General features: G+C 41.7%; 1 protein-coding gene across 7 annotated transcripts in view; it reads right to left on the minus strand.

Annotated features, from left to right (window-relative positions):
* Positions 1-14,572, minus strand: part of DLG2 (discs large MAGUK scaffold protein 2) — a 1,498,860-nt gene that overhangs the window by 549,091 nt on the left and 935,197 nt on the right. For all 7 annotated transcript variants that reach the window (XM_077807758.1, XM_077807786.1, XM_077807801.1 and 4 more), the window contains one exon: positions 12,107-12,160. In XM_077807758.1, coding sequence (XP_077663884.1) covers positions 12,107-12,160 — 54 coding nt within the window. The remainder of the gene's footprint in view (positions 1-12,106; positions 12,161-14,572) is intronic.

Consider the following 14,572-nt stretch of genomic DNA (forward strand, 5'->3'; position numbering starts at 1 on the left):
ATCTGGGAAACATTGATTCAATTCCCTAATTCTTCACCTGTGTGATCTTATCCCAGTCACTTAGAGCCAGATTTACAAAGATATTTAGATGCAGAGTAGGATTTTCAAAAGTGCCGTAGTCACTTAGGAGCCTAAATCCCAATGACTTTCAATGGGAATTAGGCAATTAACTTCCTTAGGTGCTTTTGTAAGTCCCATTAGATACCAATCCTTAGGAATCTAAATATTTTTGTAAATCTGGCCCTTAGTCTTTCTGCGTCAGTTCCCCATCTGTAAAATGGGAATAAGAGAACAGCCCTGCCTCACAGGGGTGTTGTAAGGATAAATACATTTAAAACTGTGGGGTGCTCACTGTGCAGGGGATCTTAAATATCTAGGCAGATATATGTGAAGGTTGAGAGAGCAGAGAAGAAGCAACCATGGAGATGGGAGCGGGTGCAGGGTATGAAAATGGAGGTTAATCATGTAACTTTGGCAAAATGCTAAGATTGGGGAGCACACTGAACATCTGTGCTCATAAAATGAGGGTGTGGCCTGGCTGGAGCCAAGAAGAGTTAACACAGGCACTGCACAATCTGCCCTCCCCAGCCATGCCTTCGCATCTGCCCCTACAGTTTCATTAGCCAGCCTATTAATCAATTGGCAGAGTTGCCAGTTTGGGATGTACTGGCTTCAACACGATGGATGGTAAATGATCCTTAGGGCTAGACTAAAATCAAAATAATCTTTACTTGTCATTTTTCATATAAGAACTCCAAACAGAAAAAGCTGATTTTTTTCTTCTATTACACTGAAACACAATGGTTTCAACAAATCAAAGCGCAGGGAGCCTGTCGCGTTCCTACCTCGCAGCAGTAATGTTTAAAATCCATACAAATACATGAACCCATTTATTCTGATCTGCTAACGCTGCAGTGGTTTCAGCTGTGAAACACTATGCAAATCCTTGCATCCTGATTCATTACTGTACTCAGGCTCACTAGACATATATTCTCACAGCTTCCCCATCTCTAGAACAGAGGTATTAATTCACCATGCAAGACTGATTTCAGAAGTTCTCAGATGTTTTTTATTTAGTCACCCTTTGGAGATTCCTGTTCCACACATCTCCAGATCATGGAGGCAGGCATAGGGTAGGCCAGACAGCTAACATGGCAGCGCTGGAGAGAGCAGGAGGCAGGGGATGTTGGGTGCCTGCAGGGGGTGCTAAGGAAGGGGCACCCACAGTTCACTCTCCCCCTCGCCCCTATACACATTCCTGTCAGGAACAAGAAACTGGTACCCAGATGCCCTCACTTCTTACCCACTGCCAAGCCCCGTGAGACCATTTGCAGCTGCTGGGCAGGCTTAAGCCTCCTCCGCCCTGCTGCTTTCTGACAGTGTGAGGCGAACCTGCAGTGACTCCTTCCCCCTCCTGCCAAGCCTGGTGGCCCCACAGAGCACGTTCACAGGTACCCCAAGGCTGCCTGCCTACCTGCCCCAAACTTGAGCAAAGCCCCTCCATGAACCTCTGCAAGATTTGCAGTCAGGTTATGACAGCAGTCTCCTGACCACGTCACCAGGCAGGGCCTGCAGGATGGAGTTGACTGAGAAGGACCTCTGCTCTATGCTGCTCGCTGCCCCACCAAAACCTCGTCACCACCCCCCAGGGAGGCATGCCCCACAGCTGGAAAACCAATCATTTAATACTTTAATATTTGTAAAGTGTTTTAAGATCCACACTCAATTACTAATGTGGCGGCTGATTCCGAAACAGATAGAGGCAGGACTTAAATTCAGCTGAAGCCGTCCAGAGCGGAGGTCCAGTAAATATTTTCAAACTCACGGGAGCCCTGGGACACCCGTCCCCAACCAACTGGAGTAAAGCTCTGAGACCTCCTGCCCCGAATGGGGGGAGAGCATGGTGGGCTCAAAGAAAATCTCTGATAATTTAAGCCCTGGATAGAGGTCATCACAGAAGCATTATTCTATGCCAGTAACTACTGAGGGATGCTTTCGTTTAACTTGGAAGTAACCCCAGTCAGAGCTACTGAACAATCTTGGCTTTTGGCCTATGAGCGGCTCAACTGTGATCACAGTTATTACTGAGTTAGTAGAAAGTATCTTCAAGTTACCACCTAATTAACTCATTGTACCATCTCGTCCACTCTACATCTCTTTCGAAAACTATTGTGGATTTGACAAGAAAAAGTGTGCTAGAATTAGACGTTATGGTTTTGTCTAAAGAAAAACAAATATTTTATGTTCTAAATGTGTATTTACAGCATGGACGACATGGAAAAGAATGAAGTCTGTTTATCTCGCAAGGACTGAGTGAAAGGGAATGATTATTTTGTAAAAGACTTCTCAATCGCATTTTGGAGCTGATATTATTAGATCCTGTGCATTTGTTCATTTTCAGAGTATTATTTTTATTATCTTGGTCTTTCTTCCTCTCTTTCATTAGTTCTTCACCGATATTCACATCAGACATTCACAGCATACATTCCAAATGTCAGATCATTACTCTTTCATACTCCCAAATTCTAGTAAAATATCCTTCAGTGAAACAACACTCTGAGTTACACGGACATTGGTAAAATCAACATATGGCTAATATTTTTATTAAAGGTTACGGTTCCTCTGGCATAAACAATATGTTTTAAATAATGAAAGACAATGTAGTTTATAACAAGTTTTTTTTAAAAAAACAATGCAACATGAAAGTAAAAATTTAGTTGAAGGTTTCACTCCTATTTTATTGATCAAGAGTTAGTAGTCAGGTTCATGTATGAGGCGAATGCAAATACTATACTAAAGGCAGCTTCAGTGGAATCCATTGGTGAGTGTCCTCTATTGCCTCTTATTATACATAAAGGTCTGAAAGTTTCTGATCTTTACATTTTTCTTTCCTTGCCTTTTCCTCCTTGATATCAAGTCTTGGTTTTCCTGGTTATGTTGTAGATAAAAACTCAGAGATGTGTACTGAGAGTTGCTTAAATCCTTAGAAAGAAAAGGAGTACTTGTGGCACCTTAGAGACTAACCAATTTATTTGAGCATAAGCTTTCATTAGCTACAGCTCACTTCATCGGATGCATTCAGTGGAAAATACAGTGGGGAGATTTATATACACAGAGAACATGAAACAATGGGTGTTACCATACACACAGTGTATCTTTGTGAAAAAAGTAGCTATTTAAGTATTTTAGCATAATTCTCATGTTCCTTATTATTGGAAACAGAATTGCCAAGCAGCATAACAGCAAGTCTAGAGCACTACAGAACCCTTAAAAGTAGGGGACAACGAGCAATATAATACTTAAAGTGAAGACAATATAAAACTCCACAGATCACAATAAAATGGGTCTGCAACATTTTGGGTGACATCCAAGAACATGGTACATGGTACAAAAAAACCCAGGAGTACTTGTGGCACCTTAGAGACTAACAAATGTATTAGAGCATAAGCTTTCGTGGGCTACAGCCCACTTCATCGGATGCATTGAATGGAACATATAGTAAGAAGATTATATATACACATACATACATACACACACACACACACATACAGAGAAGGTGGAATTTGCCATACAAACTGTCAGAGGCTAATTAATTAAGATGAGCTATTATCAGCAGGAGAAAAAAACTTTTGTAGTGATAATCAAGATGGCCCATTTAGACAGTTGACAAGAAGGTGTGAGGATACTTAACTTAGGGAAATAGATTCAATATGTGTAATGACCCAGCCACTCCCAGTCTCTATTCAAACCCAAGTTAATGGTATCTACTTTGCATATTAATTCAAGCTCAGCAGTTTCTCGTTGGAGTCTGTTTTTGAAGCTTTTCTGTTGCAGAATTGCCACCCTTAAGTCTTTTATGGAGTGGCCAGAGAGGTTGAAGTGTTCTCCTACTGGTTTTTGAATGTTATGATTCCTGATGTCAGATTTGTGTCCATTTATTCTTTTGCGTAGAGACTGTCCCGTTTGGCCAATGTACATGGCAGAGGGGCATTGCTGGCACATGATGGCATATATCACATTGGTAGATGTGCAGGTGAACGAGCCCCTGATGGTGTGGCTAATGTGATTAGGTCCTATGATGGTGTCACTTGAATAAAGAGTTGGCATCGGGCTTTGTTGCAAGGATAGGTTTCCTGGGTTACTGTTTGTGTTGTGTGGTGTGTGGTTACTGGTGAGTATTTGCTTCAGGTTGGGAGGCTGTCTGTAAGTGAGAACTGGTCTGTCTCCCAAGATCTGTGAGAGTGAGGGATCATTTTCCAGGATAGGTTGTAGATCTTTGATGATGCTCTGGAGAGGTTTTAGTTGGGGGCTGAAGGTGACAGCTAGTGGCGTTATTTTCTTTGTTGGGCCTGTCCTGTAGTAGGTGACTTCTGGGTACTCTTCTGCCTCTGTCAATCTGTTTTTTTCACTTCAGCAGGTGGGTATTGTAGTTGTAAGAATGCTTGATAGAGATCTTGTAGGTGTTTGTCTCTGTCTGAGGGATTGGAGCAAATGTGGTTGTATCTTAGAGTTTGGCTATAGACAATGGATCGTGTGGTGTGTCCTGGATGGAAGCTGGAGGCATGTAGGTAAGTATAGCGGTCAGTAGGTTTCCGGTATAGGGTGGTGTTTATGTGACCATCGCTTATTAGCACCGTAGTGTCCAGGAAATGGACCGCTTGTGTGGATTGGTCTAGGCTGAGATTGATGGTGGGATGAAAATTGTTGAAATCATTGTGGAATTCCTCAAGGGCTTCTTTTCCATGGGTCCAGATGATGAAGATGTCATCAGGGTAGCGCAAGTAGAGTAGGGGCATTATGGGACGAGAGCTGAGGAAGCGTTGTTCTAAGTCAGCCATAAAAATGTTGGCATACTGTGGGGCCATGCGGGTACCCATAGCAATGCCGCTGACTTGAAGGTATAGATTGTCCCCAAATGTGAAATAGTTGTGGTTGAGGACAAAGTCACAAAGGTCAGCCACCAGCCATGACATTATTGGGGATACTGTTCCTGATGGCTTGTAGTCCATCTTTGTGTGGAATGTTGGTGTAGAGGGCTTCTACATCCATAGTGACCAGGATGGGGTTTTCTGGAAGTTCACCGATGGTACAAACATCAAGGTGCCGAGTTTTCTCATAGTGTGGATTTGCATACCTATGTCTTTACTGGTACCTACCCACAAATGATCCCTAGGTGTTTGAGTCATTTTCACGAGAAAACCTTAGGAAGACTGTGAACTTGTAGGAATAGCATTATACATCTGAAAATACCAATTATCTACTACTGCAATTCCAAAATTATAGGTGCTTGGGCAGGTATAAAACATCATCAAAGTTATTATTTATATGTATTACCATAACACCTAGGATCCTTAGTCCTGGTCCAGTACTATAGAAGGTGCCTACACTGTACAAACAAAATATGGACCAGTTTCAGAGTAGCAGCCATGTTAGTCTGTATTCACAAAAAGAAAAGAAGTACTTGTGGCACCTTAGAGACTAACCAATTAATTTGAGCATAAGCTTTCGTGAGCTGTAGATCACGAAAGCTTATGCTCAAATAAATTGGTTAAAACATGGACCCTGCACCAAAGAGACAACAGATACATGCAGACAGACTGGAAGGGGGAGGGGTTACAAGGAAACAATAAGACAATATCGGTCAGCATCACCCAAAGATTTGGATTTAAATTTATATGGAGGGCCTCCAAGAGGAAGAGATTAAATATTTTTATGTTTTGCTCAACAAATATCTTAACTGAAAGAAAACATAGCTCATGTATCTGAATGATAAAACTGGTATTAAAAGAATTAATCTTAAAGCTTCTGAAATCTGCTTATGGCAAAACTGCCACATCTCCTACCACCTCCTGAACACTGGTCTATCAAATTCCTCAAAATTCCTTTCATGTTCCACAGTAATTGTTACAAGAAAAGTTCATTCCCTGTCAGGCACATGCATTTCATCACCCTCCGAGAATACACTGCCATAAACAGTTTGAGAGAGGAAGCATCATTTGCAACATTTTCTTTTTTTACAGTGACAATAAGGAAGCTATAAAAAGAACCTAGCTGTGTTTCAGGGCAAATATGCTTTAGAGGGATATTATCACATCTCCTGGAGATTTCTTTCCCTCTATCAATCATTGTTATGATGGGTAAAAAGACAAAGTCTGCTTCTGGTCAGCTCATTAGTTCTTATTGCCCTGAGAAATACTTCTGATATAAAAAAAGAAAAGACAAGAAAAGTGTTCCTGTGCACTTTGGGTCTGATCCAAAGCCCACTGGAGCCTTCCCATTGATTCCAAAAGCATCAGATCAGGCCTTTAGAAGTGTTACAGCTCAATGAAACAAAAGTAATAGAAATATACTTTTATTAAGGTTTTGGGTATGACCAAATTCTCTGTAAAAATCAGGAGGTAATACAAAAAATCAGTGTGGACATGTAACAACATATTATCGAGCAGGGGGACAAAGGCATTTTGGAATAAACAGTTTATTTATTAAACTACTCATACGTGTAAGTATTTGAAGAATTTGGGCCCTAAATTGTTTTTTCCTTACTACTTTTTCCAGCATCTTACACAGTAGGGTCCTGATCTTTTTAGGGGGGACTCTACATGCTATAAAAGGCCAGAATTTATACTAAGTTACAAATGGCCAACAAGAAATAGCAACAGTGTTGGTGTTTAAACTTTGTAATGTTGCATTAGGCACAAAGGCTCTAATTCATCAAGTCACATAAAAACATGCCTATTAACAAGGGCACTACTCACAAACTTAAAGTGAGGCATGTGCTTAAGTAACTTCTTGAATTAGAGCCAAAATGGGAGAATCTTTAGGCATGTCCTTTATCATCAGTCATTATCCTACATGATCTTCACTTTCTGCCAAGAGCCCTCAACGTTCCCGCACCCCCACAGCCCAACCCCCTGACGCAGCCTCATTCACCCCAAATCCCTCATCCCTGGCCCCACACCAGAGCCCATAACCCCTCCCACATCCCAACCCCCTGCCTCAGCCCAGAGTCCCCCCCATACTCTGAACCCCTCAGCTCCACCCCCCCCAGTCTGGAGCCCCCTCCTGCACCCTGAATGCCTCAGTTCTTGCCCCACCCCGGAGCCCGCACCCTTACCCCAACTCCCTGAGCCCGCTCGGTGAAAATGAGCGGGTGAGTGAGGCTGGGGAGAGCGAGCGACAGAGGAAGGGCGGGATGGAGTGAGTGGGGGCAAGGCCTCGGAGAAGGGGTGGGGCAGAGAGCTGGGCAAAGGTGTTCGGTTTTGTACAAGTAGAGTTGGCAACCCTAGCTCAAGTGGAGCAGAGGCGGCAGGTAACAAAGAGTGAGTGAGGCTAGGAGGGAGTCTGGGGAGGTAGCAAACTGTGAGGGGGAAATTTTTTGCCCAGACAGTGAACATTTGCCACACTTAAAAGCAGCTGAAAAGAGGGTCTATAATGGGAAGTATTGGGCAATCTTAATAGTAGGCCGTCCTATGAGCCCTCCCTATAATTAATATTCATAGACAATGAAGAATTTCTAAACTGTTGCCCATTTAAGGTTTGGGGATTTAATTGTTTTGTGCTTTGTTTATAATTACCAAGTTCATTAACAGCTGCTTTTCTAACATGAATGATAGTTTGATGTTAAGATGTACCTATCGAGTCACAGATGTCTGAACAAAGTTCATATATTACAGAGTTATAACTATAATGTATAGGTCCTTGCTGTAAGTATCATAGAATCATAGAATATCACGGTTGGAAGGGACCTCAGGAGGTCATCTAGTTCAACCCCCTGCTCAAAACAGGGCCAATCCCCAATTAAATCATCCCAGCCAGGGCTTTGTCAAGCCTGACCTTAAAAACTTCTAAGGAAGGAGATTCTACCACCTCCCTAGGTAACGCATTCCAGTGTTTCACCACCCTCCTAGTGAAATAGCTTTTCCTAATATCCAACCTAAACCTCCCCCACTGCAACTTGAGACCATTACTCCTTTTCCTGTCCTCTTCTACCACTGAGAATAGTCTAGAACCATCCTCTCTGGAACCACCTCTCAGGTAGTTGAAAGCTGCTATCAAATCCCCCCTCATTCTTCTCTTCTGCAGACTAAACAATCCCAGTTCCCTCAGCCTCTCCTCATAAGTCATGTGTTCCAGAACCCTAATCATTTTTGTTGCCTTTCGCTGGACTCTCTCCAATTTAACCACATCTTTCTTGTAGTGTGGGGCCCAAAACTGGACACAGTACTCCAGATGAGGCCTCACCAATGTCGAATAGAGGGGAACGATCACGTCCCTCGATCTGCTCGCTATGCCCCTACTTATACATCCCAAAATGCCATTGGCCTTCTTGGCAACAAGGGCACACTGCTGACTCATATCCAGCTTCTCGTCCACTGTCACCCCTAGGTCCTTTTCCACAGAACTGCTGCCTAGCCATTCGGTCCCTAGTCTGTAGCTGTGCATTGGGTTCTTCCGTCCTAAGTGCAGGACCATGCACTTATCCTTATTGAACCTCATCAGATTTCTTTTGGCCCAATCCTCCAATTTGTCTAGGTCCCTCTGTATCCTATCCCTGCCCTCCAGCGTATCTACCACTCCTCCCAGTTTAGTATCATCCGCAAATTTGCTGAGAGTGCAATCCACACCATCCTCCAGATCATTTATGAAGATATTGAACAAAACCGGTCCCAGGACTGACCCCTGGGGCACTCCACTTGACACCGGCTGCCAACTAGACATGCAGCCATTGATCACTACCCGTTGAGCCCGACAATCTAGCCAACTTTCTACCCACCTTATAGTGCATTCATCTAGCCCGTACTTCTTTAACTTGCTGACAAGAATACTGTGGGAGACAGTGTCAAAAACTTTGCTAAAATCAAGAAACAATATATCCACTGCTTTCCCTTCATCCACAGAACCAGTAATCTCATCAGAGAAGGCGATTAGATTAGTCAGGCGTGACCTTCCCTTGGTGAATCCATGCTGACTCTTCCTGATCACTTTCCTCTCATGTAAGCGCTTCAGGATTGATTCCTTGAGGACCTGCTCCATGATTTTTCCGGGGACTGAGGTGAGGCTGACTGGCCTGTAGTTCCCAGGATCCTCCTTCTTCCCTTTTTTAAAGATTGGCACTACATTAGCCTTTTTCCAGCCATCTGGGACTTCCCCCATTCGTCACGAGTTTTCAAAGATAATGGTCAATGGCTCTGCAATCACAGCTGCCAATTCATTTAGCACTCTTGGATGCAACTCGTCTGGCCCCATGGACTTGTGCACGTCCAGCTTTTCTAAATAGTCCCTAACCACCTCTTTCTCCACAGAGGGCTGGCCATCTACTCTCCATGTTGTGATGCCCAGCGCAGAAGTCTGGGAGTTGTCCTTGTTAGTGAAGACAGAGGCAAAAAAAGCATTGAGCACATTAGCTTTTTCCACATTCTCTGTCACTAGGTTGCCTCCCTCATTCAGTAAGGGGCCCACACTTTACTTGGCTTTCTTCTTGTTGCCAACATACCTGAAGAAACCATTCTTGTTACTCTTGACATCTCTTGCTAGCTGCAGCTCCAGGTGTGATTTGGCCCTGCTGATTTCATTCCTACATGCCCGAGCAATATTTTTATACTCTTCCCTGGTCATATGTCCAACCTTCCACTTCTTGTAAGCTTCTTTTTTATGTTTAAGATCCGCTAGGATTTCACTGTTAAGCCAAGCTGGTCGCCTGCAATATTTACTATTCTTTTCACTCATCGGGATGGTTTGTCCCTGTAACCTCAACAGGGATTCCTTGAAATACAGCCAGCTCTCCTGGACTCCTTTCCCCTTCATGTTAGTCCCCCAGAGGATCCTACCCATCCGTTCCCTGAGGGAGTCGAAGTCTGCTTTCCTGAAGTCCAGGGTCCGTATCCTGCTGCTTACCTTTCTTCCCTGTGTCAGGATCCCGAACTCAACCAACTCATGGTCACTGCCTTCCAGATTCCCGTCCACTTTTGCTTCCCCCACTAATTCTTCCCGTTTATGAGCAGCAGGTCAAGAAAAGCTCTCCCCCTAGTTGGCTCGTCTAGCACTTGCACCAGGAAATTGTCCCCTACGGTTTCCAAAAACTTCCTGGATTGTCTGTGCACTGCTGTATTGCTCTCCCAGCAGATATCAGGAAGATTAAAGTCACCCATGAGAACCAGGGCATGCGATCTAGTAGCTTCTGCGAGTTGCCGGAAGAAAGCCTCATCCACCTCATCCCCCTGGTCCGGTGGTCTATAGCAGACTCCCACCACTATATCACTCTTGTTGCTCACACTTCTAAACTTAATCCAGAGACACTCAGGTTTTTCTGCAGTTTCGTACCAGAGCTCTGAGCAGTCATACTGCTCCCTTACATACAGGGCTACTCCCCCACCTTTTCTGCCCTGCCTGTCCTTCCTGAACAGTTTATAACCATCCATGACAGTACTCCAGTCATGTGAGTTGTCCCACCAAGTAGATGCGTCAAAAAGTACTGCTAGTATGCTGGCACTGAATTTCAGATGAATTCAGATTTGAATGACATTTTGTAATTTTGAATAAGCAACTGCAAAAATAAAACAAGTAAAGACATTATATAGCTGCATGCTATATGCTATTAGGATTTCCATTCAAGTGCAAGAAATACAAACGATGGTATATTCAAAAGTTGGATAACACTAACATTTGGAAAGGTGAAATGAAGAACTGTAAAAACTTTGCAAAATTTTACCCACAAAGTAATTCTGGCCCCTTTGCTCTCCTGTAATAAGTACTCTGGAATTACAGCATAACTGCAAGACAACTTTAGGTTTCTGAACTAGTCCCAGTGTGATGAACACGTTTTTTAACTGAACAAATAAAATGTCCAAGAGGGTCAAGTTTTGAACTCCTCTGGGTTTATACAGCCCTTATTTTCCAAAGTGGAAAAAAGTGGATCAGAAATAGGACGTTAACTAATAAGTTAGGACAAAACCAGAACAATCCTTCAGTGTAGCCACTATGAAATTTGCTTGTATTTTCATTACTTGCACACATTGCACAATGTATTTTGGTTTTATTATTTTGTGTTTTTGTGTTCTGCACTCTCCTTCATTATAGTTTGGTTCTGCATATAGAGCTGAAAGAATGTGTTGCCACTGCTCATTTTTAAATATTCCCTGTAGAGTTGAGTGTGAGGATATTGTTTGCGTGGGTGGATATAGCGTGCAGGTACCAGCTTTGTACTGAAAATTGATTCCAGTCTGAGAGACTTATACAGTAAGAACTCACTTTGTAAGTAGCTAGATCCTGGAAAAATGCATTTGTTGTGGTACAGTTCTTTCTGGAATCTGAGCCTATCACCACTGTCGTTTGTTAACACACAGTAACCTCTGAAAAGCTCTTCACAAAAGGGTAAGGATAAACACTGAGCATTAATTTGTCTATTTTAAAAAAATAAAATGACATTCCTATTAGTTAAAAGTTTAACTAGTATTACTTATCTGACAGCAATGCCCAGCACATGCCAAGTGCTATACAGAAACACCCTAAAATGCTTCCAATCTAAAAAAAAGACATACAGATAAACAGATGAAGGGTTGAGACAAGGTGTTCCCCCTCCATCTGATACTAGAAATTCAGACACAGACTTCTCTTATATAGCTGGAAATTTCTTCAGAAAAAAAAAATCCCAAATCAAAACAAAAAACTCTTGGTATTAGTAATATTTGGTGATCTACAAATAAAACAGGTTTTACAGCTGCACTGGGAAAAGGGAAAGTCACAATAAACCCACAATATTTTTCAAAAGAAAGTTAGTTTTGATTTGTTAAAACTTTGTTGCATAGAAAAATTAGGTATGTGAATTACTACTTTGCACTATATGTCTCCGGACTTTATTGCCTTCCCTAATTTCTACAACTGGGAAAGAATTAAACCACACAATCCATTTAATATTTAAAAAAAAAATAAATACAATATATTTAAAGAAACATTCTGTGCAGACCTTTGACTAATGTTTTGTGTATCTGATAAGCAGTGAAGAGAATTTTACGGGGGGGTGGGGGGGTGGAATGGAGGGGGGAATCAAGATAGACCAAGCTGTAAGTTCAACTGTTTACAAAAAGAGGAAACAAAATGTTATACTTACATAGGGAATTGTGTCCAAGGTGTCTGTGTTGACTATTATAGGGGCGGGACTAGCCTGAGAGAAAAAGAAAGGGGGGGGAACAAATTTAAATACTTTAAACTATTGAATATTAAAAACCACAGTAACATGAAATTCAGAGCTAGCACCCCTACCTCCCAGTGAATTCACAAGGAACAATGGTGTGAGCCTTGGGTATCACTGAATTCATTGGTATTTGAGGTCAGTAGGAGGTACTCAGTATCTTGCAGGATTGTACCCAAAGAGCCTGATCTAAAGTACACTAAGTCAATAGGAATCTTTCCATTAACGTCAATGGTCTTTGGATTAGGATCTAACTGCACAAGTAGTAAACATCTACTGGTTACTATTGTATGAAATAGGGAGTTTGGGGGTCTCAGGGCTCTATGTAAACATGAGTTTGTTTCAACTCCCATTGTGTACACACTCCAAGTCTTGCATCTGAACAAAATTAATTTAACGTTAATGACAGAACCCAGAAGCAGGCAAGTTTCAAGCAGTTTCAAGTCTCACTCGAAGCACTGAGCACAGCTCTAATATCAAGTACCTTTCTTTAGCCTAGCATTTCACAGCCCAAGAAGCAGCCACCCTACGCCTCCCACGTCAAAAAAAAAAAAAAAAAAAAAGGGTATTAATGCAGTAATTCAAGTGCTTTCCTGTAACCACACTGTTTCTAACCTTTCAATTTCATGATGTAAGAGAATAACTTCCATCTAAAGAGAAATTATAGGTTATATGCAACCACATTTAACATTTGCTAAAATTATTTCCTGTTATACAATTGTCCAATCACAGGGAATACACTGAGAACAAGACACACATATTTTGGTACTCTAAAGTAGGTGCAATTCAGCTGATGACCTGTCTTCATCTATTACAGTATTGTACGATTTGATATTAAAAACCACATTCTAAATTTCTGAAACTAGGCATTCTCTGTGCCTACCTTTCATGCAGTTATCCTCACTGGTGCTCAGTAGCTTTAGTTAGCTTAAACGAATATATACAAGTTTCAGAATCTTTTTCATTTAGACTGTTATAATTTCAGTTATAGGCCATGCAGGAAAGATTTATAATGTGTAACTGCTGCATTTAAAAATACAGACCTTCCATATCTACCTGCAACTTCACTTTAGCTTTCATGAATGTTCAGCTCAATACTGAGTATCAATTCTTTTGTCTATATTATAAATAGAAAAAAAAGATGGTTTTCGAGATAATACTGCTGTTTCTGTCAACCTTTACATTTCATTGAAATCCTGGTTTTACTTCTCCATATTGATTAACCTTAACATCAGATAGTCAGGGCAAAATAAATCTAAGATAGTTCCCTCAGCTCTTTTATTATTTACAATCTCCAGAATTTAAATGCCTTGTCATTCCCTAATCAAGCAATATTTGTTAAGCTACTGGAATCAATCAGCAGCCCATATTTTTCTCATCACTTTCCCACTCTTGCAGGTAACTCAGGCCCTAATTACAAAAAAATCCAGCAATGTATTCATTTTTCAGACAGTACTTTTAAGAAGTTTCTCAGCAGGAAAACAATGCAAGTGATGAAGAAGCATAGGGACATTATAAAATAAGATTAGTTAAAGACTTGTAATTTCTTTGGAGAACTCCTCAACTGCACCGTAATCATGCAACCTGAAATGACAATGGAACATGTCCATCAATAAAGAACTTGCTTGGCCCTGTTTTAGGAACTCAGACTTCTGTTGACAGGTGAACAAACTGTTGAAAGATAAGGTATGCCTGCACAATGCAAAACAGATACTTTCCAGATAAGTCAAGAGCCTGATATCTGAGAGCATTTTAGGTGAAAGGACTCCTGGAATTTTCCATGGGTGGCAAGTGATAAGTGATAGATCTAAAACCAAAAGACTCCAAAGTCGGGGGATGATTTCTTTGTTGGGGTCTGTTCCTCTTCTTATTTTTTACTCCAAGTTGCAGGTCCAATGGGTATCAAGCCACCTGGGCCTCAAAACATGGGGATTCTTGTGTTTTGATAATGTACCCTTAGCTATCTGGGACATGGTCCTGCCTGCTCATTGCACACTTCCTTCACTGAAACTGCTATTAGGAGGAGAACTTTACCTTTCAAAATGACCGTGCCTCCAGTGTTTTCTAGCAGACAGGGGTCGAGACAAGGAAACAAAAGATGTGTGGTTCTATTCCCAATTCTGCCACTTGACTTCCTGTGACACCTTGGACAAGTCACCTAACTGCTCTGCCTTGGTTTCCTAAGTTGTCAAATGGATCTTGTGATTCTTATTTGCCTTTGAAAAAGATGTTGAGATCAGCGGATGACAACCAGTAGATAAGTGCTAAGAACTAGTATATTTTAATAATGAACCGTTAGTCCTGGAGTTTCAAAAATGCACTTATTCTACCGGCAACCTCCTGTTCAGCAGGATGAACTCCACTCATGAGTTAATATAAATATAA

The sequence above is a fragment of the Eretmochelys imbricata genome, chromosome 1 (genome assembly GCF_965152235.1).
Source record: "Eretmochelys imbricata isolate rEreImb1 chromosome 1, rEreImb1.hap1, whole genome shotgun sequence".
Taxonomy (NCBI): Eukaryota; Metazoa; Chordata; order Testudines; family Cheloniidae; genus Eretmochelys; species Eretmochelys imbricata.